The following is a 21,056-nucleotide window of genomic DNA, read 5'->3' on the forward strand; positions in this document are numbered from 1 at the left end:
CCCGATGAGTGAGTCAAACGCTTCCACCACCCGATGCCATCATCCGTATCTGAGGGAGGTTGGATTCGGTGACACGGTGCCACTCAGGGACTTCAACTTCGACAACTTTCTTATCACAGCATTTATGGAGCGATGGCGTCCGGAGACCCACACGTTCCACCTGCCCTGGGGTGAGGCTACATCACCCTGTAGGACGTGGCGTACCACCTTGGGCTACGCGCGAACGGGGAGCCAGTGAAGGGGTGCTTCTGTGATTTCTACAGGTGGCATGACACAGAGACATGGGAGTTGGTGGAGCAACTGCTTGGTGCCAAGCCTCCGGTGGTTCCACAGCAGGGGGGCAGAGGAAGGAGTCGTTCTCGTTGAAGCTTACATGGTTGCAGGACTGTGTCCACTATATGCCACATACAGACGATCCGGAGAAACTCTGATAGTATGCGAGGTGTTACAACTTGTTACTGGTCGGAGTGTACCTGATGACGGACAATTCAAACAACCTGGTCCATCTCTGGTGGCTGTCACTGCTTCAGAACTTTGCGAGGTATTGTGGGTTGTCTTGGGGCTCGACGGTGCTTGCATAGACATACCATTTGCTGTGCTCTGCAGTACACTGAGGTACGACAGACATCGCTGGCTACACTCCGCTGTTGATGTCCTGGATATACCAGAAATTTTTTCAGTGGTGTCCACCTGATCGACATGTTTCATTTATCCTATGACAGTGAGATAACAATTGTTTATGTCTTGCTTGTGTTTTGAATTTGTAACTCGTTATGACATTCCAAAAATTGAACCCGTGTTATTATTGTAACTGGTGATAGGTTGATAGGGTTGATGGAGCAGAACAGAGACCAGCATGAGACGAAGATTCTCCGATGGCATCTATCGCTAGACCAATTACAGATGGATAATGTTAGCACTACAATTTTATTCCCTGGTAGTTACTTTTGATTTCAGTTATTCTTTGATCTGAAATTGCATATAGCTAAGCAGGGAAGTTATATATAGTAAATGCATTGAAACCTAATTACAGGATTTAGCCTTTTAAATAGGATTTGTTATTCAAATAAATTAAATAAATATTTAATTTATTAAAATAAATAATTTTAAAGATTATGAATTTTATTAGTACATGGACATTAGATATTGACGTCTATTTATATATATTTATTCACGTACTTTTTAATTAAATATTTATTACGAACCAATAATTACATATTGAGATATCAAATATTTATTTATTTTACAACTGTCGTTTCAGTTTGTCTAGATGCTATACGATGATCTTGGTCTGTAGGTTCTATGCACGCCATGGCTTATGGAGGAGGCAGAGTAGGGGGCATGGATGAGTTTCGTCATCCTCGTCTACTTCAATATCATCGAGTTTCACCAGGTTGATCGAGTGAGGCGCCAGTTCAATGGAGAGCAACCAGTTCCGGGTGCCCCGATCAATGTCGATAGGTTCCTGACATCTACAGGACGAGGTGAGGATGTTTGGTGACCTGACAGACTTGAGGAGTGGTATGACGGCTGTAAGGCACGATTTGCAGAGGGCAACAGGATCTCCTTCCAGCTATGCTTCGACTACAGGCCGACCCTGGAGTATTAGGATTGGTACCGAGGTGCTTGTCGGGTTATTAAGCACTTATCAGGCCAGGACGTACTCGATGATCCTAGGCTATTCGATTTATTTGTTGACATCCATCCACTGCTAGCTAGCCGAGGGACGTTCTTCATCTTCCTCGGGACGTCCCTAATCGGCGTCAATGTGCTAGGAGGGAGAAGGGTGCTAGAGAGCACGGACCAGGCGCATGGGCTAGGAATGAGAGGGTGAGGCTTGTTTGGAGCGGTTGGATATGGAGTCCGAGGAGAAGGCTGAGTTCAATAGACATGAGGAGTAAGGGGACATCCCAGCAGGCAGCGATGATTCGCCCTCGCCACCACCACCGCCTCCACCTCTTCCACGTCTCGCACCACGTGATCCATCTTGTTCAGGAGATCTGTAGCATCGGGCCGTCTGGGACACTTCACCACCTGGCCGGCATGATGTCGGGCCTTCCAGCAGCTATCACGGGGAGCATATGGTTGAGGAGATATTCTTCGAGGATGTATTCTAGCTTCATACTGTTGACCAGCGACTAATGAACAAGGTATTTTCTCCTCACATAGGGAACTTATAGAAGTCTATGTGGATGACATGCTCGTCAAAACTAAAGACGACTTAAACCTCTTGTCCGACCTCTCTAAGGTATTCTCCATAATCAGAAAGCACGAAATAAGACTAAACCCTCTCAAAATGCACATTCGCGGTGGAAGCAGGAAAGTTCTTAGGTTTCATGCTCACCCAAAGGGGCATAGAAGCAAACTCGGACAAGTGTACAACCATACTAGAGATGAAGAGCCCGACTTATCTCAAGAAAATTCAACAGCTAAATGGAAGGCTGGTAGCACTATCCAGATTCTTAGCAGGGTCAGCATTGAAGTTCCTACCTTTATATTCAATTCTCAGTAAAGGAAAACAATTTGAATGGTCTCAGGAGTGTGAACAAGCCTTTCAAGGCTTTAAGGCATTCCTGGGCCAACCACCCATACTTATCCAACCTATTACGGTAGAAGAGCTCGTCCTCTACCTGGCAGTGGTAAGCCGATTTTTTCTACAAAACAAAAAAAAAATGTCCATTAATACCAAACACAAACCACAACCAAAACACACAAGCTAAAGGCAAGAAAACTACCTAGCTCGGACCGAAGCTGACCGGGATCCCCTAAGAACCTTTTCGTGTCCAACTGTGTAGCTCGACCCCAGCACTTTTGAAAGAAATCTACTACACATTTCTCAAGCTCATCTAAAGCATCTACACTATACTTAGCTACCACGGGATTTTCTTCCCAATATAATAAAAAACAAGGCTCATCATTTTCATCCAAAAAGAAAGGTCAGACCCCCTCTGCAGCTCAAATTTTGAAGAAATAATTTTTAAAATCGTGAAATGACTCGTCAAAAATAGAAAAAACCTTCTTACCTTGAATAGTCCGAAAAGAAACTCAACCCTATTTTTTGGAAGAACTAAAGGGTTTGGTCAACACAAAGAGATAGATGAACATCTTTAGCGAAGGTCGGACATCCAACTTTCGACATAGGAGCTGGTATATTTTAAAAAAGCCCAGGATTTCTGGTGTAGCCGGGTTGGGGCAACATTGCAGGTCCAAAGAACATTGCTCTAAAAATTAGAAAAAGGAAGCCTAACATCTAGGTTCGAGAAAAAATAGTTGTAAGCATAGAAAAAGGGACGCTCCGACTTATCTAAAGGGAGAAAGCATACCCTCTCATCGGGATCAGCCACTACTATCTTATAATTCCATTCATCCTCCCGATTCTCACATAGCCTATGTTGTTTATAGAAAGTCTTAGCGTATTCTTTATCAATGAAAGAAACAGGGGTAAAGACAGAAGTATCTACCCAAGCTAAAAGCGAAGGAGGGACTTTTGTCGACATATCGTGAACAGCGAATCGAGACATACAGCTATACCTACAAACGCAACAAAGAAATCGTCACTAAAGAACTCGGTCATTATACAAAGGAATTCGGGTAAAAGCAACAAAACACAATTTTAAAAGATCTTTTCAAAACAGAAAGAATAGAAATGGTGTCACTCCTACTATTAGTAGTGACACCATTGGGGGACAACATGATTATGTTCTACAAGAAATAAACGGCAACAAGTTTCTCTAAAGTTCCAGAGACACAACCAAAATTTATAACATTAATACCAGACGACAAAATGGATTCAAAAGGGTTTCTTAGCAATAACCGAAGCAGTAAAGGTCAAATAGCTATTAAAGAAACCTTAAGACACAGGTAGCGGTAGCACAAAAACAAAATTAATTACCCATCAGAGTACCATTCAACCCAGGAATAGTCAAAACAATAAACAAAAGAAAGTAAAAACATCAACCTTGATGAAACTTCAAAACGAAAAGGCACCTTAACGCAGCAAAACTTGCATGCTCCTCTTCAAAGTGTTAGAGAAATCTTTAAAGGGATCAAGATGGAAAAATCTTGGAATTGAAAACGGTTATAAAGCAAGAAACAAAGAAAAAATTGAAGGAGTTTTTTGCGATAAAGGAGGTAAATGGAGCGTTTTCAGAAATGAAAAAGGAGAAGAAGGAGAGCGCAAAGCATTTGATAAGAGAGAAGGGGCAAAACAGTCATTTACACCCCCTCTTTGAAGTTATGCGCGGATTCCAAAAAAACTGCGGCGTAATGTTCGTTCCTCATTTAAATAGATATTAATGATCATATTTAATTTTTGAGGTGATGCTATAATAGTTTAAGCTTTTGTTATTTAAAAAGAAAGATTTAAATAGTTTTAGTTTTAATTTTTGGATATTTCTGATATCCGATCCGATCTGCAAAATAAATATGTGGATAAAAAATAAATATAAATATGCATATCAGATCGGATTCAAACATAAAAAGTACAATTATTTGATCCGATCCGATAAATTTGTATATTACATTGAAAATTCAATCATATCCAATCAGATCGTGTATAGCCTTATCACTTATAGTAATTTTTGGATACTCAAATAGTTGTCTATATCTTTAGTCTTGGAGAGTCTCAATGATAAACTAAATAAAAAAATTGCTAACAATAAATTAGATTTTTTTTTCTCGTTCGTTAATTTGGTTAGCAAATTAGGATCATTGAAATGACCAACTTTTTTGGCATGTAGTATCTTTCATAGATGATTTTAAAGTTTTGATGAAAGTTTAAGATAGTTATAATGAATTCATATAGTTATAATGAATTCATATAGGAATGCTACGGTATAAAAATGAAGTGGTTTTTTTTTTTCCACGTATCCCCAACCCGGCAGGTTAAGGATTAATTCGTCGCGATATTGAGCTCCATCTAAGGGTTTGTCGTTGGCTAATGGGTTGCTGCATGCACAAGACGAAAGTGGTTTAATTTTTAAGTGACAGGTGGTGACTTACATGATGTTTTTGTAAGTCCAAGCCCAAAAATGGTCATTAGTTGATTGATAACTGACAACACATGTAGTAATTTGTCTGTTTAAAATGTAATTAATAATTAGAGTTTTTTTTTTGTACCGAGCCAAACAAAAATTAGACCAATCATGACTTCTAACTAAAAGTCTAAAACAACTAAATGTTGGTTTTCTTTATTTTTTTTACTGTTATCTCTTTTTTTTATTAAGGTATGGTTGAACACAAAAGACATGTGTATCAAATGAGTGTCGTGTTTAAAATGTGTCCAATACACAGACATAACAACTCAACAACATGTCCGCAATTCATAACTCTTACTTCTTTTTTGTTATGTATTTTTTTATTTTTCTTCTTCTTGTTCTCTTATGAGAGAGAGAGGAACAATGATGATGATGATGCAGATGAAAAAAAAGAAAGAAAAAAAAGATGTAAAAGAAGGAAGAGAAGGAAAAAGACCATGACACCCTAAAATATGTACATCAGATTTGGTAGATATAATTTTAAATTTCTAAAATAAAGTTTCATTAGTTTAAATAAGAAAAAATCGTAATCATATTATAATTAGACTTTTTTTTACTTTATTTTGTAAAATTTTTTGAAAAAGTGCTTGCACAAATTTTTTATTTTACATTTAGTAAGTAAAAAAATTATGTGTTTATATTTGTAATTTTTAAAAGATATATTGATATTACAATTTTTAAAATGATATTTTTTAAAAGCTAATTTTAAAAAACTATTTTAAAAAAATAAAAATTTTATTAAATCAAGTCTTTTGTCCACATATATATATATATATATATATATATATATATATATATATATATATATATATATATATATATATATATATATATATCTTTAATTAAACAGAAATTTGCCTCTTACAGATCTTCTTCATTCTCCTTAATTCTACAGATTCCAAATATTTATTCATTGCAACAAATAAGTGACTTTGAGAAATTAATTTGCTTTTAAATGCAGTACAAAAAAAATATGAAAAAATAGCATCAACAAAAAAAGTCTTCTTAATATATGTTTTAAAAACATATTTTAAAAATATTAAACCATATCCTTCATCTGTGGAAAGCAAGGACATTTTGCTAAGTCATGTCCCCACAAGACAAAAAAGGAGATAAAGATGCTTCAATCCTTAATAGATGCAGCTTCCATTGAAGAGGGAGAAGACCGTGAATCAGTACTTGAAGAACAAGAAGTTAAAGACGGGGAAACTAAATATGTTTTCCAAGACTCTGATTCAGAAGAAGACTTTCCACCAAAAAGGTCAATCTTTTCTATATCCTCCTTAGCACCACCCATAGCCTCCATTACTACAAAGATTCCCAAAGGATCAAACTTCCCAGAAGAAGAACTTGGATATCTTGGATCCTTAGGAATGAAGCAGATTGATGGCACTCCTCGTCCCCATTTTGATCTAAAAATCAAGACATCCATCTATGACAAACCCACAAAGGCTGTTGCATTGCTAGATACTGGATCCTGCGCCACTGTCTTAAGGCCACATGTTTTGCCAAAGGAAATGTGGGCACCTATTTCAAAGACATTCACAGCAGCCAACAGTGAAATCTTCACCATCAATCTTATCTCTAAACAGCCCATTGGATTGGAGATATTTGCAGGCCAGATCACCTGGCTCAGAGTATTGGGAAGCTACCTTCCAGACAAAGATGTTTTGTTTGGATTTGATGCATTTTTTAGAACTCATGGATTACATATCAAACCCACTGGCCTGACTTATAAGGGGCAGTTTTTGCCTTTTTTAGGGATGCAAAGCATTCTTGAAATTCAAGAAGCCCCAGAGGAATACAGAGAGATTCAACAATTACTCATCAGTGCTTGTTGCGACAGTCATGACCAATTCAACCACCCTGCACCTTTGTGGAAAAATCCAGAATTCTATGTCCGTCTCCCTTTCAAGAAGAATGAAGACATCAATCCAACAAAAGCCACGCATTCAGGAATGAACCCTGAAGATCTAAAACTGGCAAGAGCTGAATGTGCAGCTCTCCTTGTTCAAGGACTCATTGAACCAACAAAATCCAATTGGGCATGTCAAGCATTCTATGTTGAAAAAAGGGCTGAGCAGAACAGGGGGAAGAAGAGGCTTGTTATTGATTATAAGCCACTTAATGTCTTCTTACAAGATGACAAGTTTCCCTTACCAAAAATCTCAGTTACTACACAAAGGTTAAGTGGAGCAAAAATATTCAGCAAGTTCGATCTAAAAGCGGGTTTTTGGCAAATTGGGCTCCACCCTGAGGATAGATACAAGACAGCATTCTGTATCCCTGAAGCCCAATATCAATGGACAGTAATGCCATTTGGACTCAAAGTAGCCCCGTCTCTTTTCCAAAAAGCCATGACAAAAATCTTTGAGCCCATATTACACTCCACACTTATTTATATTGATGATATATTACTGTTCTCAAAAGACAATGAAACCCACAAGGCACTTCTGGCCCAATTCACTCAAATCATCAAAGATCGGGGAATCATGCTATCAGCAAAAAAGAGCTCTATTGCCAAGAAAAGAATTGAATTCCTTGGAATGGTTTTTGAAGATGGGTTTTTTCAACCAGGGGAACACATTGCCAAAGGGCTAATCAACTTCCCTGATGAGAACATGACAGTCAAACAAGTCCAACAATTCTTGGGAATCGTCAACTACATCAGAGACTTTATCCCAGATGTGACTAAACATACCAGCCAGCTGTCAAAACTCTTGCAAAAGAAGCCCCCACCTTGGGGACCAGAACAAACCACAGCTGTCAAAACCCTGAAGAAGATAGCACAGGACCCCCCTCCTTTAAAGATTCCCAGCACAGGAAAAAGAATATTGCAGACAGATGCTAGTGATGAATTCTGGGGAGCTGTGCTGCTTGAAGAAATTGATGGGACTAGACACTATTGTGCACATGCTAGCGGGAAGTTCAAAGAATCTGAAAAACATTACCATGCCACTTACAAAGAGATTCTTGCTGTCAAAAGAGGGATAGAAAAATTCAATTTCCACCTCAGTTCTTATCATTTTACTGTGGAAATGGATAACACCTCTTTCCCATCAATGCTGGAGATCAAGAAAAAGATCTTGCCAGACTCTCAACTCTTGCAATGGAAAGATTGGTTCTCCCGCTATAAATTTGAGGTGAGACACATAAAAGGCCACCAAAACACACTTGCTGATTTCCTTTCCAGACCAACCAAAGAACCACCTCCCAAGCCAATAGAACCACCTTCCAAACCAATCCATTATATTTGCACTATGAGTACACACAATCCTTCATACACCATTCCATTCCCTGATTGTCCACTGCACAATAACCCATACAGAAGAAAAATTGGTCCTTTTCCCTTCAAAGCAAAACCCCAGACAGGATTTTAGATAGCCTGTCTAGCCAGGCAAACTTTGTTTTACTGGCTACACCAGCTCCTTATTATAACCCAAATCTGTCCAAATCCAAAGTACTTCGACATGGATACCCCTTTTTGCACCATACCAATCATCCAAGGACCTATACCAGAAGAAATGATGTGGTATATCTGGGCTCTGTCTTCTCTCTATCCATGTGCTATCATAATACCACTCTTCCCTGTATATCACATCCTGTGTAACCGCACTGAAGCCCAGTCTCACCTAGTCCAGTTATTTGCTATGTATGCACCACTTGGGGCATGGAGAGGAATGTTATATAACATGATTGAGCAACACCAATTATGGGATAAACCCTCCAAGACAAAGCGGAAATTCTGTTGTTTTGTCACCCTTCAGAGAGATTATTTCATAGAATGTAAAGCACATACTGTGAATGCACATACCATGAACAAAGTTGATATTGTTGGGTATTCTACCATATGGCCTACAGATGAAAAGACAGTCCTAAATGCCTTGGCTAAATACCTTTGCAAACTTTGGCAGCCTGGACTATTTGGAGAAAAAGATGTAATTGAGGGACTCCCATTTCAATCAGAGGTCCCACCAATAACCCTCCAGGAGTTTCAGTCCAGATTTATAACTTCAGGAATTATCAATCAATTTGGACAGTACTCTTTTTATGCACCAAGAGACCAACCCAGCATGTCTACACATGTTCCAAACAGAAATTCTGAAGAAGATCTGAATTCTGAAGATCTAGGTGGAAGGGTGTATGCTTTACCACCAAGCCCAACCAGAGTTGATGCAGGAATAGCTGATGATGTTGAAGGCCCAAAATCAGACCCATATGACCCATACCTGCAAGATGCCCAAGATCCAAATGAAGGAAACACTGAAGACCCGTTTCTCTACCTACAGGACCCGGATATGAATTTAGGGACTGCCAATCTAGCTTCTGATTCATCCTTTTCAGATGGAGATGGGACCCTTCCAGAAGACTATTTCAAACCGTCCCTTTATTAAAGCAGTGGCCCCACTATGTATAATTATTAAGTGTGCTAGAATAAAGTGACTTTTGTCACATGTCTCAGAAAAGTTAGAAGATAAGGCTTATCCTTATCCTCCAGTTGGCATTGTAAGATAGGTTTGTTTAGATTTCGTGAGATATCAGTTCTATCTAGAGACCTCTATAAAATGAGGTGCTCATTCCCAGTTGTAATCAAACTTGAATGAACATTGTAATATATCCACTTTTCCTATCTTACAAAATGTTCTAAAATTCTCGTTCTCTCTCTGAAAGCTTAGCTAGTGTTATTTCCTTCTTCCTCATTCCAGTGCCATAAAAGTATGCTCTGAGCTTGCCTCTAAAAGAGGATCCTGCTCATCAGAAAATGGCATGGAAAGGATCCATGGGAATTTCTCATAGTGGAAAAGGGACTCAATGTTATAATACTAAGTTTTGCTCGGACCCTTTAATCTCACTCGTTTTCATGGTCACAAAGAGTGATTGGGATAAGCAAACAATGTATTATTTCATTGTTCTCCTGAAGTACTGGAGATCCACCCCAGTGGTTTTTTTATTTTTAATATATAAAAAGATTTAAAAAATTACTATTATCCTCTTAAAATATAAAATAGCTAAGTTATAAAAAAATACAAAAAAGATAGCTAAATTTTTTTTACTGTTTTGGTGTATTCGATTTCTGATTTGATCTGAACCACCAGTTTTCACTTTTCAGTCAATTTATCGATTCTCGTCTGATTCTTTGAGTGACCAACTTTTTTTTTTTTACTAAAGAGAATCGATTTGCTATTTTGCCAACCTGTTGACGGATCAACCGGTTCAAAATGGTTTTCAGAACCATGAGAAAAAAGTGAAAGACTGGAGCATCAGTAAAAACTAAAAAGCAGTACAAAAACCAGAGCCCGATTGTTTCGATGTTTAAAATTCGTGACACAAGAAAATTGTACTGCCGTACTACTACCGATCCTTGACTCGCTTTGGAAATTCCATAAGTGACCCTCTTAGTCATGAAACTGGTAATGGTTAAGACCAGAACATGGGGAAGATTCAATGGAATAAAATGGTAACTACGGAACACTTTTGAGGGCATTTTACGAAACTATTGTCCCTGTCGTAACAAACGGCCAACGTAGCCAACAATCAATCACAGCTATACACCCAATCCAAAAGCTCACCCTTTGGGATCTGTGGAACTTGTCCATCGTTTTTATCACACAAACCAACCCCTGAAAAGTCAGAGCAACAAATTAGTAGAATTAAATAACACAACCCAAACCTAATCGATAATAAACCATAGAATTGCGAGATCAAGATTCACAATTTAATAGCGAAGATGATGCACATGACCTTCTATTGGGGCAGGTACGTTACGATTCTCTTCGATTCGTGGAAGACCGATTCGTGGCTGAGTTACGCGCTGAGCTTGTTGGCGTGTCTCGTGGTCGCGATTTTCTACCAGTATCTTGAGAACCGCCGCATTCGCTTGAAGCTCTTCGCCGCGGGGATCCCATCTTCGGCGGCGGCGCCAGAGATCGAGGCGCCTCTACTGCGGCGGAAGTTGGCGGGGGAGAGAGCGAGGTTGGGAGTGAAGGTTGCGGGATCGGTGCTGTTTGGGGTGAGCTCGGCGATCGGGTATTTGCTGATGCTGGCGGTGATGTCATTCAACGGTGGGGTGTTTCTGGCCATCGTTTTGGGTCTTGCAATTGGCCATTTCATTTTCAGGAATGAGGGTGAAGCTTCCGTTGTTGTTGATAGTTCTTGTGCCTGTGCTTAATTATTCATTCCCTTCAAAATCACTTTTTTTTTTCCTTTTCTCTTTTAGTCCTTTTGTTTAATGTTTGATGGAATTTGTGATCTGGGGGTATTTTGGGAGGATGGAATTTGGGTTTGTGTAACTAGTTAAGTACTTGTAAACTGTTTAGACAACGTAGAAATGTACTATTTACATTGTGGCTGCTTGATTTGGGTGTGTTTCTATGGAGAATGTCCCAAGTGTGGTTGCAATTTGTAAGACAACTTATTTTGTTGGTTCTATCATTTTCGCACAGTTGCGGTGTTTGATTGTCTGAATGCTGGAAAATGCTAATAACGACAACCATGTGGTGCAAACGAATTTGTGCAGGTACTAAGTTCCCAAGATGCAAAATGCTTTTCTCTTACGGGACCATCCAAGTCCAATTACTGCAATACGATAAGATCATAATTTTCTTTCTCTACACTTCCGGAACCGAGAATGCCATTATTACTTATTAGACATTAGAGAGAGAGAAAGAAGGCACGCCTTTTTCGGAAGCATAACTAGTTTACTAAATGGACAAGTGATGTGTAAATACTTGGAAAGCAAAAACGTACAAGTAATCAGGAACGGCGAATTAATGAAACATCTTTTATGAGTTACTTCATGAGTTCATCGGCAAATGATGTTCTAAAAATGTTAAAAGGATGGTTCTTTCCCCATAATAAATTAAAATGGGAATAGGTTAAAAACTGAAACAGTGGAAGAAATTAATAAAAGACTAAGCATTGTACTTACTGGCAGAGAACTAAAAGACTAGGCAAATTTTGAGAAAACAAAATGTTAAGCTATTTTAAAAATGCATCAACTATAGAACTGGAATTTTTAGTATATCTAATTCCCAAAACTAGGAAGAAATACAAGAATATGCAACAATGCTCGAAGTTAAAACTTGTCCACGATGAATCAGAGACTCACTAAGCCTTTTCTGAATAAGTGCACTTGCCAAAGCCACAATCAACGGATCTTCAATATAAGCATAATAATGATGGCTGTTAAGCAGAGAGATCGACTGATTGAATGAACTGGAGCATCCACTGGTTTCTTTGAGAAGGATCCTTGGCACTATAAAATCTATGTGAATGCCACGATTCAGCAACACAGCCTGGAATGACTGCTGCCAAGTGCCAGCAGATCCTCTGCTGTTGATGAAAACAGCATTTCAGCATATTTACATGTTGAAATATGGTATTGGTGATCACAATATATCTGTTCATGGTTATTTATCTTCAATTTTTAAGGAGACCAGTTCATTTTCTTGCTGCTGGTTCCTGTACTTGAAATTGTTTGGCAGCCATCTGCAGACTCTCTCTGGTAAGAACCTGATTAACAAATGCAACTTCAGTCAAGTTTTCAATTAAATGTGCCAAAAAGGCAAGGAAACAGAAAAGTATGTAAGAGTTAAGATGAGAAGGTTGACAAGAGAGGGAGAGACGAAAGAGGTTGAGTACTAGACACAAATCCTGTAAGGACAGTGGCAAGATGCAAGTACACAAAATCAAATGGTAAATCTAGCACAATTAAAATGGCTACAAAAGTTGCACAAATTTACAAACCAGAACAAATGACGAGGATAACCCATCTAGACAGGCCTTGAGAATCATGGGTACAATGCAAAAATGCTAAGAATTTACAAGGATTAATTCCTTTAGTAAGATTACATAGAATACAAGGACTTACATGTCCATTCTTTCACAAATTGCACGACGAACTGAAGAATTGAGGCCATATGCAATTGAGTTGAAGAGGCCCTGCAACCGGAAGACAAATATTAACATAATATTGTGTCATTGTTGTACCATACAATGCTGCATTTCATGTGCAGCCTATGGCAACAAATTTGTGCTGATGGTGCCAGTAAATACAAACCATGATAAGCTTCCAGATATGTCATAGAAGATTTAATAGGGAATCTAAAAAAGGTGAAAACGGAAGGTAAGGTGACTGGTATATACCATAAGGGCAGCCATTCCAACGTCAAGAAATGACAGCCAAAATATCTTATGGCCAGGCTCAATAAAATCATGAACAAGGTTAATAGTGCCAAATGCCCATGATCCAATTAGAATCAGTGGATAGTATCCCCATCGATTCAGAGACTGCAATGTAAAACAGAAGAAAATAGATTATCATTCAATGAAACCTAGATAAGACCAAACTGAGATAAGTTCACCTTATTAAAGAAGCATTGATATAATACTTGCACTTGACCATAACTTTTAAAAATAAAAAATAAAAAAATAAGAGGGAAGCATCTCTAAGCCATATTTGAAAGTATAATAGCGTGTGATTGTTACTTTATTCCACGCACAAGCTCCAAAAGATACGTACATATGTACATCAAGCATACATGACATGCATGTTAAAAATGATTGTCGTATACACACCTTCATGTTATCTCTTGCATCTGGAACATAAAGTCGGTCTGAGATACCAACTGCCATCTGAAATAACAGAAGTAAATAAACAGATATGCAAAAGTCTAGGTCTCAACAAGTGAATAATTCATTCTTTCTTCGAGATAGAATCAGCAAGGGTGGTTACATACACGGGTTGCGTTATTCAGCATGCGTATTACTTGAAAGTATGTAAACCCGTTGTACAAAATTGCACCCCAGAGAGGTGTGTAAAATGTTACAAAATGAACTGCCTGCATGGAAAATGGGCTCAACTTTTAGAGGACAGCAGATAAAGAAAAGGAAGTGTGATAATTCTGTTGAACAAAATATCAAATACAAAGTACAGCAGATTTCATTTCATTATCTTCCTATTGTTCACACTATTTAAAATAAGTTTAATTCCAGATGCCAAAAACATTTGCTAAGCTCTTAGAAATCACAAGCTTCTTATCAACAATACCATAATATGGAACAGAGCGTTAGGTCCTTATTAAAAGTATAGATAAAAACAACGAAGTGATCTTTTAGCAGTTTGAAGGCATGTAATGCATGGATTTGTCTCTGCTGTTAAACTTAGCTTTTTTACATGTAGATAACCACATTTGGTTCTTAAGAATAGCAATAGAGTATTAGAAAAAAATTTTCTTGCAAGCAACCATGTCATGGTTCTTGATTGGCTAGCAGTCAATTATAATGAATTAGACACCCATCTTATACAACATTATATATAAAAGGAAAAATATTCCATTTAGCAGTATTTTTGCAGTTACTTACCTTCCCTGTGCGGCCTGTTTGAGTCCAACACCATATGCCGAAATGTCTATGGTCATTACCAAAGGAGCGGATCACTGTCATAACCAGTGAAGTACCTATTGTCAACAGGTACATCAAGTGAGCTCTCTAACCGAGTTGTGAAAGCAATGTGAAAATCAAGACAAAATTGGAAATCCAACTGTCAGCAAACAAATCATTCCATCAGTATGCATTTGCTCTAAAATCCTAATTCCAAATTAAGACATCATTTTGGGAAGTTATAGAGATAGGAGATTATTATGAAGTAGTATATTTGGAATAAAAAAGCTGATCCATTCATAAATACATACCCCATACATACAGGTGAAAGATTGCCTCCAATTCTTCAACATCAGCTTTGTGCCTAACTACAGTTCGATGAAGAGTAAAAGCAATTGTTGTAGTCCACAGGAAAGACGCCACACAAAAGAAATGCGTGCTATAGCCTTGAGCATAGCAGAAGAAACCTTTGGCTGGGTCCCTGTATAAAAAATAATTATATCAATCAAAATTCACAATATACATTCTGGGAAGACGGCACTCGATTCAGAAAGTATACCCTACTATGCTGAAGAAACTGCAAAGCATATCCTGAAAATAGAGAAAATGCCAAATAACCAAATTATATTTATTTACAAGGCTCATATGCAGAAAACAAGGCGAAAATAACATGGAAAGTGAATAGGCACAAATATATTCGTGTATGCATCAAAATTGAAAAAATCCAACGGAAGCAAAACACAAATTAAAGTGGATAAGCTTACTGCAATTTAAGACAATAACAAGCAGGCAATAATAACTTTGACAAATACATGAATAGGCTTAATGCAAAGTCTGTAATTACTTGCTCACACACTCACTTCTAAAACAGAACATAATTTGATCTTAATTCTAGTCCAAATTAAAATATTAGTAGCTAACCCTGTAGAGTTCCAGAAGCAACTAATTAGGTTAAATTTTCGCATTTGACAAAGAGCTAAACTGCTAAGGAGAAAAAATGAAGGAAATAAATTTATAGATCAGAGGAAAGAGAGGAGGAAAAGAATGCGTACGGAGAGGGCAAGGTAGAAAACAAGCTTGAAAGAAAACTTGCGAAGTTCCTTGAAGAGAACGTAGCAGAGCACGATGAAGCCTGAACCCACAAACGAAAGGCTGGAGGCTCCGGTATTCACAGCTGTCAGAATCTGGCGATCGTGCGCCGATAGAACGCCGGCGACCGCGGCCGAGCTCGCCATTAAACTAGTCTTCTCCGATCACTTATCACTGATTACTATTCACTAGATTTCTCTCTTTGTTTTTTCTCCTCGTGAAATTATTTGCAGATTATTTATTCTCAGTTACAAAAATTCGAAACCCAAGACGACGAGGAGAAGGAGATGAAAAAGAACTACGAAACGGTTGTTCAACGAACACTTTGCTATCACTACGACGCCGTTTAGCGCGTGGTTAAAGGCTTAGCCGCTTAATTAGGGAGCTTGCTGGCTTAAAGTAAACTTCAAGGTCGCATAGACCAGTCACTAGTCAGTAGTGTTTATTTCACTCTCACTAAGGTTATAACAAACCAACTTGGGTTGGGTTGGTCAAGTTGTTATTTGATTTGTCCGGTTAAGTAAGTGTCAATAGTTTGAATCTCCTCTTATGTATGTAATATTCTATTGATTAATGACAAACCTTTAAATAGAACTCAAACTCGTAACGAATTAGTTCTTAACCTATCGAGTTAGGGGATTATTATAGACAATAAAAAAAAGTTTATAACTTATAAGAAGAATTTCTAGTACGATGGTGTACGTTACAAAAGATAAATGTTCCACGTACTTTCAAGTGGCCAATTTGTATTTTGTCGTTTTAAAGAGTGACAATGACATAAATATCCAATGAAAAAAAGTGTAAACAGACTAATTTGAGTAGTTAGTATATTTTTTATATTGGTGATTGGACTGAACATATGAGTTTGGTTTAGCTTTAATTTTTTTGGGCGGCTTAATGGGCTGAAGAAGAATGAATAGCTAATGTGCTTAATTTGTTTTTATTGTTAGGTGTGGGTAAAAGAATAGGTTGGGGTTTTTGAAATAGGTCTTGAGTGGTAGGCCGATGAACTTACACTGCAAGAGAGGCGGAGAGTTGCGGTGAAAAAATAGCGTTCGTGTTCGAACTCGCCGCAAATTGGCAGAATCGTGGTAGAGATGAGCTGCGGTCTGGTAGAAGCTGCAAAACTGCCCTGGATGATGGTTGTGCAGTAAAAACCGCTGCAAAGTTGGGTATATATAGTCAAGATTCAGCAGATTATCTTATCTTCTTGGCACGAACAAGAGCGGGAGCAGAGGCGTGAAACAAATCTCTAAGTGCGAATCCTTGCCGTCGTGTAGCACCACTTGTAACGTCGCACTTCCCCTTGCTGGTGGATCCACCGTTGATCTACTCTCTCCTCCCCCTGGTCCCGTTCTTAGGTCTGCCCATCTTCTTGGTTTAGATTATTGATATCTAAAAAAATCTCCCTTTCAATTTGGTTCAGTTTTCTTTTTGGTTTCAGATTTCAATTTGGTTCACATTATACTTTCTCTTTTTGATTTGGTTTCAATTTACTTGTTTGGTTTGTTTTTGTTCTTACCAAGAACAAAGGACAAAAGTGGGTGAAGCAAAGCACGAGGGAGTGTGCGTATGCATACCCTAAGGATTTGCAAGTTGTACGTATGCACAATATGATGCATACGCACAGGCTGAAAAATTCTTCTGGTGTGTGTATACGCACAGCAATGATGCGTACACACAATTCATGTTTTTCACACAAAATTATGTTTTTTCTGTTTAACCTTCTCGGTAAGCCGGTAAACTTCCGAAACCACTATTTTGATGAAAATGGACTATTTTTGAACTATCAATCATTCTTTTAAGTTTTTCAAACCTCTAAAAACTCTATTTAAGGTCCGATAACTAGGTTTTACGCTACAGAATAAGGATAAGGGTGTGAAGATTTGAGAAGTAAATGATTAATTCGATGAGATATTGAAGGTGATGAATGAGTTTGTTTGAGATGATGATGATAGATTATGATTGAGATATATATGACCGGGTAAGAGGCAGTGACATTGTCCACCTGCTCTGGGTATAAGTTGAGATTCCAAGTAAGATGCAGTGGTATTATCCACGTGCTCCGGATAAGAATCGAGAAGCCGGGTAAGATGCGGTGGCGTTGTCCACTTGGTCCAGGTAGGAGATAAGCAAGAAGAATGATTGAAGGTTATTATGAGGACAATTATTATCAATGTGAATGTTGAGAATGAACTTTTGGATGAGATACCTGGGCAGTAGCAACGATTGTGGTTCGCCCCGCTTGCTTCGGATCAGTGATTGAGATACCTGGGCAGTAGCAAGAATTGTGGTTCGTCCTATTTGCTCTAGGTCAGTGATTGTGACGCTTGGGTAGTAGCAGTAATAGTGGATTATTCCACATGCTCCAGGTTGAGTTTTCAATCACCCGCCTGGGTAGTAGCACCAGTAGTGGTTTATTCCACTTGCTCTGGGTTAAGCGGGTAGTAGCAAGAGGATTGTAGCTCAGTCCCACTTGCTCCGCGATGGGGTATTTCTGTCCAAGGTTAGTGATGAACGGATAATTTATACGCTTTTTGGCATTATTTTTACATAGTTTTTAGTATGTTTTATTCACTTTTTATTATATTTTTATTACATTTTATGCAAAATTCACATTTTTAGATTTTATTATGAGTTTGTGTATTTTTCTGTGATTTCAGGTATTTTCTGGCTAAAATTGAGGGACCTGAGCAAAAATCTGATTCAGAGGCTGAAAAAGGACTGCAGATGCTGTTGGATTCTGACCTCCCTGCACTCGAAATGGATTTTCTGGAGCTACAGAAGCCCAATTGGTGCGTTCTTAATTGCGTTAAAAAGTAGACATCTTGGGCTTTCCAGCAATATATAATAGTCTATACTTTGCCCGAGTTATGATGATGCAAACTGGCGTTTAACGCCAACTTTCTACCCTATTCTGGCGTTAAACGCCAGAAACAGGATACAAGCTAGAGTTAAACGCCCAAACTGGCACAAAAGCTGGAGTTAAGCTCCAGGAATAGCCTCTACACGTGAAAGCTTCATTGCTCAGCCCAAACACACACCAAGTGGGCCCCGGAAGTGGATTTCTGCACTATCTCTCTTAGCTTACTCATTTTCTGTAAACCTAGGTTACTAGTTGAGTATAAAAACTACTTTTAGAGATTCATTCAGTACCTCATGACATTTTACATCTGGATTTGTACCTTTGATGGCATGAGCCTCTAAACCCCATGGTTGGGGGTGAAGAGCTCTGCTGTGTCTCGATGAATTAATGCAATTATTTCTGTTTTATATTCAATTACGCTTGTTTCTATTCTAAGATATTCATTTGCACTTCAACATGATGAATGTGATGATTAGTGACACTCATCACTATTCTCAACCTATGAACGCGTGTCTGACAACCACTTTCGTTCTACCTTAGATTGAATGTATATCTCTTGGGTTCCTGGTTCGCGAGTTTGACTGCCTCTCCTGACAACAGAGCATTCAAATCTGTGAGATCAGAGTCTTCGTGGTATAAGCTAGAATCAATTGGCAGCATTCCTGAGATCTAGAAAGTCTAAACCTTGTCTGTAGTATTCCGAGTAGGATCCGGGAAGGGATGACTGTGACGAGCTTCAAACTCATGAACGCTGGGCGCAGTGACAGTGTGCAAAAGGATCATTGGATCCTATTCCAACATTAGTGAGAACCAACAGATGATTAGCCATATACATGAACCCTTTTCACTGAGAGGGCGGCTGGTAGCTATTGACAACGATGATCCACCAACATACAACTTGCCATGGGAGGAGACCTGCGTGCGTGAAGAAGAAGACAATAGGAAAGCAGAAATTCAGACGACAGAGCATCTCCAAAACTCCAACCTATTCTCCATTACTACATAACAAGTATTTATTTCATGCTCTTTTACTTTTCCCAATTAAAACTAAGAACCACTATTGATATCCTGACTAAGAATAATAAGATAACCATAGCTTGCTTCAAGCCGGCAACTTGGACGACCTAGTGCACTTGCTGGTTAGTTGTGCGGAATTACAAAGTGTGAGTGTAAATTTCATGCACCGGTTAGCTACCAGGACATGTTTGACTATATAACTGACAGATGATATCATCAGCCATAGGACAGGCATGCATCATGTGCATTTGTATGATTTGTTTGAGTGTGCTTTGTAAACCCCAGTTAAATTAGTAGATAATTAGTCAATAAATTAGTTTTTAATAAGGAAGACTAGAAATGTGAATATTATATCAAATTAGGATAGAGCTCATCGAAACGAGAATTTTGACACTAATTTCAAAGAAAATGGTCTAAAATTGGACCGAACGGGCCGAACCGGTTGAACCAGACCCGATCCGGGCTATCGGTCCAACCGGACCAGCCCTTTTAAGTGGGCCCAAAGCCTTTCTTCCCCTTCATTTTAACAGAAGCGAAAGTTGCAGCACAAAGGGGAGGGAAGAACGAAAACTTCACCGAACCCTTACGGCAATCTTTCGTACGTCGTAACTTCTCCGTCCGAGCTCCAATCGCCGCACCGTTTGCGGCCACGCGTTCACCGCGTCAAGCTCTACATTTATACCAGAATAATTTTACTGGTAACTTGTTTAATCCCTCTCAGCCCTCTTTTCCCCCAATTTTCAAATTTTTAATGGGAAGGTTGAATTTCTTTGATTTCTGATGTTTTAGGATCCAATTAGCTTGAGAGAAACGTTCACTCTTACTTATGTGAAGCTTGGGTAAGGTGAGGATATGATAATTCTATTTTATTTTCATTGAATTTGAACTTTGAGTATTAAATTGGATATATATGTGTTATGAATGTATATTAGGTTGTGAATAAATAATTGGAGCTTGAAATTGTGAATACTGGAACTTGGAGGAAAATCGGCCAAGGTATGGTTTAGGTTTCTTGCATTTAATATATTATGTTCTGTGAAAACTTAGACTAGATGACCATAAGATAAGTTGAATTGCACGGAATGGTATAATGTTTAGTATGTTTGATATTCATGATGTGGTATGGTTGTGTAATAGAGGTTATTGTTATGTGAATATTATAATGAGATGTGGGTAATGAGGTATGAGCAACTTGATGATTTAATAGGTTACAATGCATATTGGTTGAAGGCTTGATGGCTTTGTTGATATATATATATGATATTGATGGTTGGTGGTTGATAAAGGGTATGAAGTTGTGTTGAGTTTATCACTGATATATGGTGTTAGATTTTGGCATATTTAACAAGGAATGGAATGAGGTTTGGTTGAAAATTTAGGTTTGAATAATTTTGCAAAAGTTGGTTTTTGGCTGAACTTTGGCGGGATATAACTTGGCTTTCGGAACCCCAAATTGATTTCAACTTATTTTAAATGAAAATTGAATTCGTGAAGTTTATTCCGTTTGAAGAATAGACGAAAAACAATTTAAAATGACTGAGTTATGCCCTTTGGAAGTTTGAGTTTATAAACTATGTTTTGAACCAAATTCTGTAGCTTTTTTTTTATCAATTCTGCTACTGCTACCTCACTACTGCATCTGCCTTATATTTTTTAAAAGACGTACG

The 21,056-nt window shown here is 38.3% G+C and overlaps 2 protein-coding genes across 2 annotated transcripts; one reads left to right on the plus strand and one right to left on the minus strand.

Annotated features, from left to right (window-relative positions):
• The first annotated feature begins 10,602 nt into the window (after positions 1-10,602).
• On the plus strand, positions 10,603-11,478 carry LOC112716055 (copper transporter 5.1). Its single transcript, XM_025767897.3, has one exon. It carries the CDS (start codon positions 10,765-10,767, stop codon positions 11,203-11,205), a length of 441 nt encoding a protein of 146 aa, XP_025623682.1. The 5' UTR covers positions 10,603-10,764; the 3' UTR covers positions 11,206-11,478.
• Positions 11,479-11,803: 325 nt separating this feature from the next.
• LOC112716054 (G-protein coupled receptor 1) lies at positions 11,804-15,943 on the minus strand. The gene is made up of 9 exons (XM_025767895.3): positions 15,470-15,943; positions 14,977-15,008; positions 14,729-14,898; positions 14,400-14,494; positions 13,775-13,876; positions 13,614-13,670; positions 13,182-13,325; positions 12,907-12,977; positions 11,804-12,548 (listed from the first exon to the last, which is right to left on the minus strand). Exons 1-9 carry the CDS (start codon positions 15,650-15,652, stop codon positions 12,446-12,448), a joined length of 957 nt encoding a protein of 318 aa, XP_025623680.1. The 5' UTR covers positions 15,653-15,943; the 3' UTR covers positions 11,804-12,445.
• Between the last annotated feature and the right edge of the window lie 5,113 nt (positions 15,944-21,056).

The sequence above is a fragment of the Arachis hypogaea genome, chromosome 10, assembly GCF_003086295.3.
Source record: "Arachis hypogaea cultivar Tifrunner chromosome 10, arahy.Tifrunner.gnm2.J5K5, whole genome shotgun sequence".
NCBI classification, from domain to species: Eukaryota; Viridiplantae; Streptophyta; class Magnoliopsida; order Fabales; family Fabaceae; genus Arachis; species Arachis hypogaea.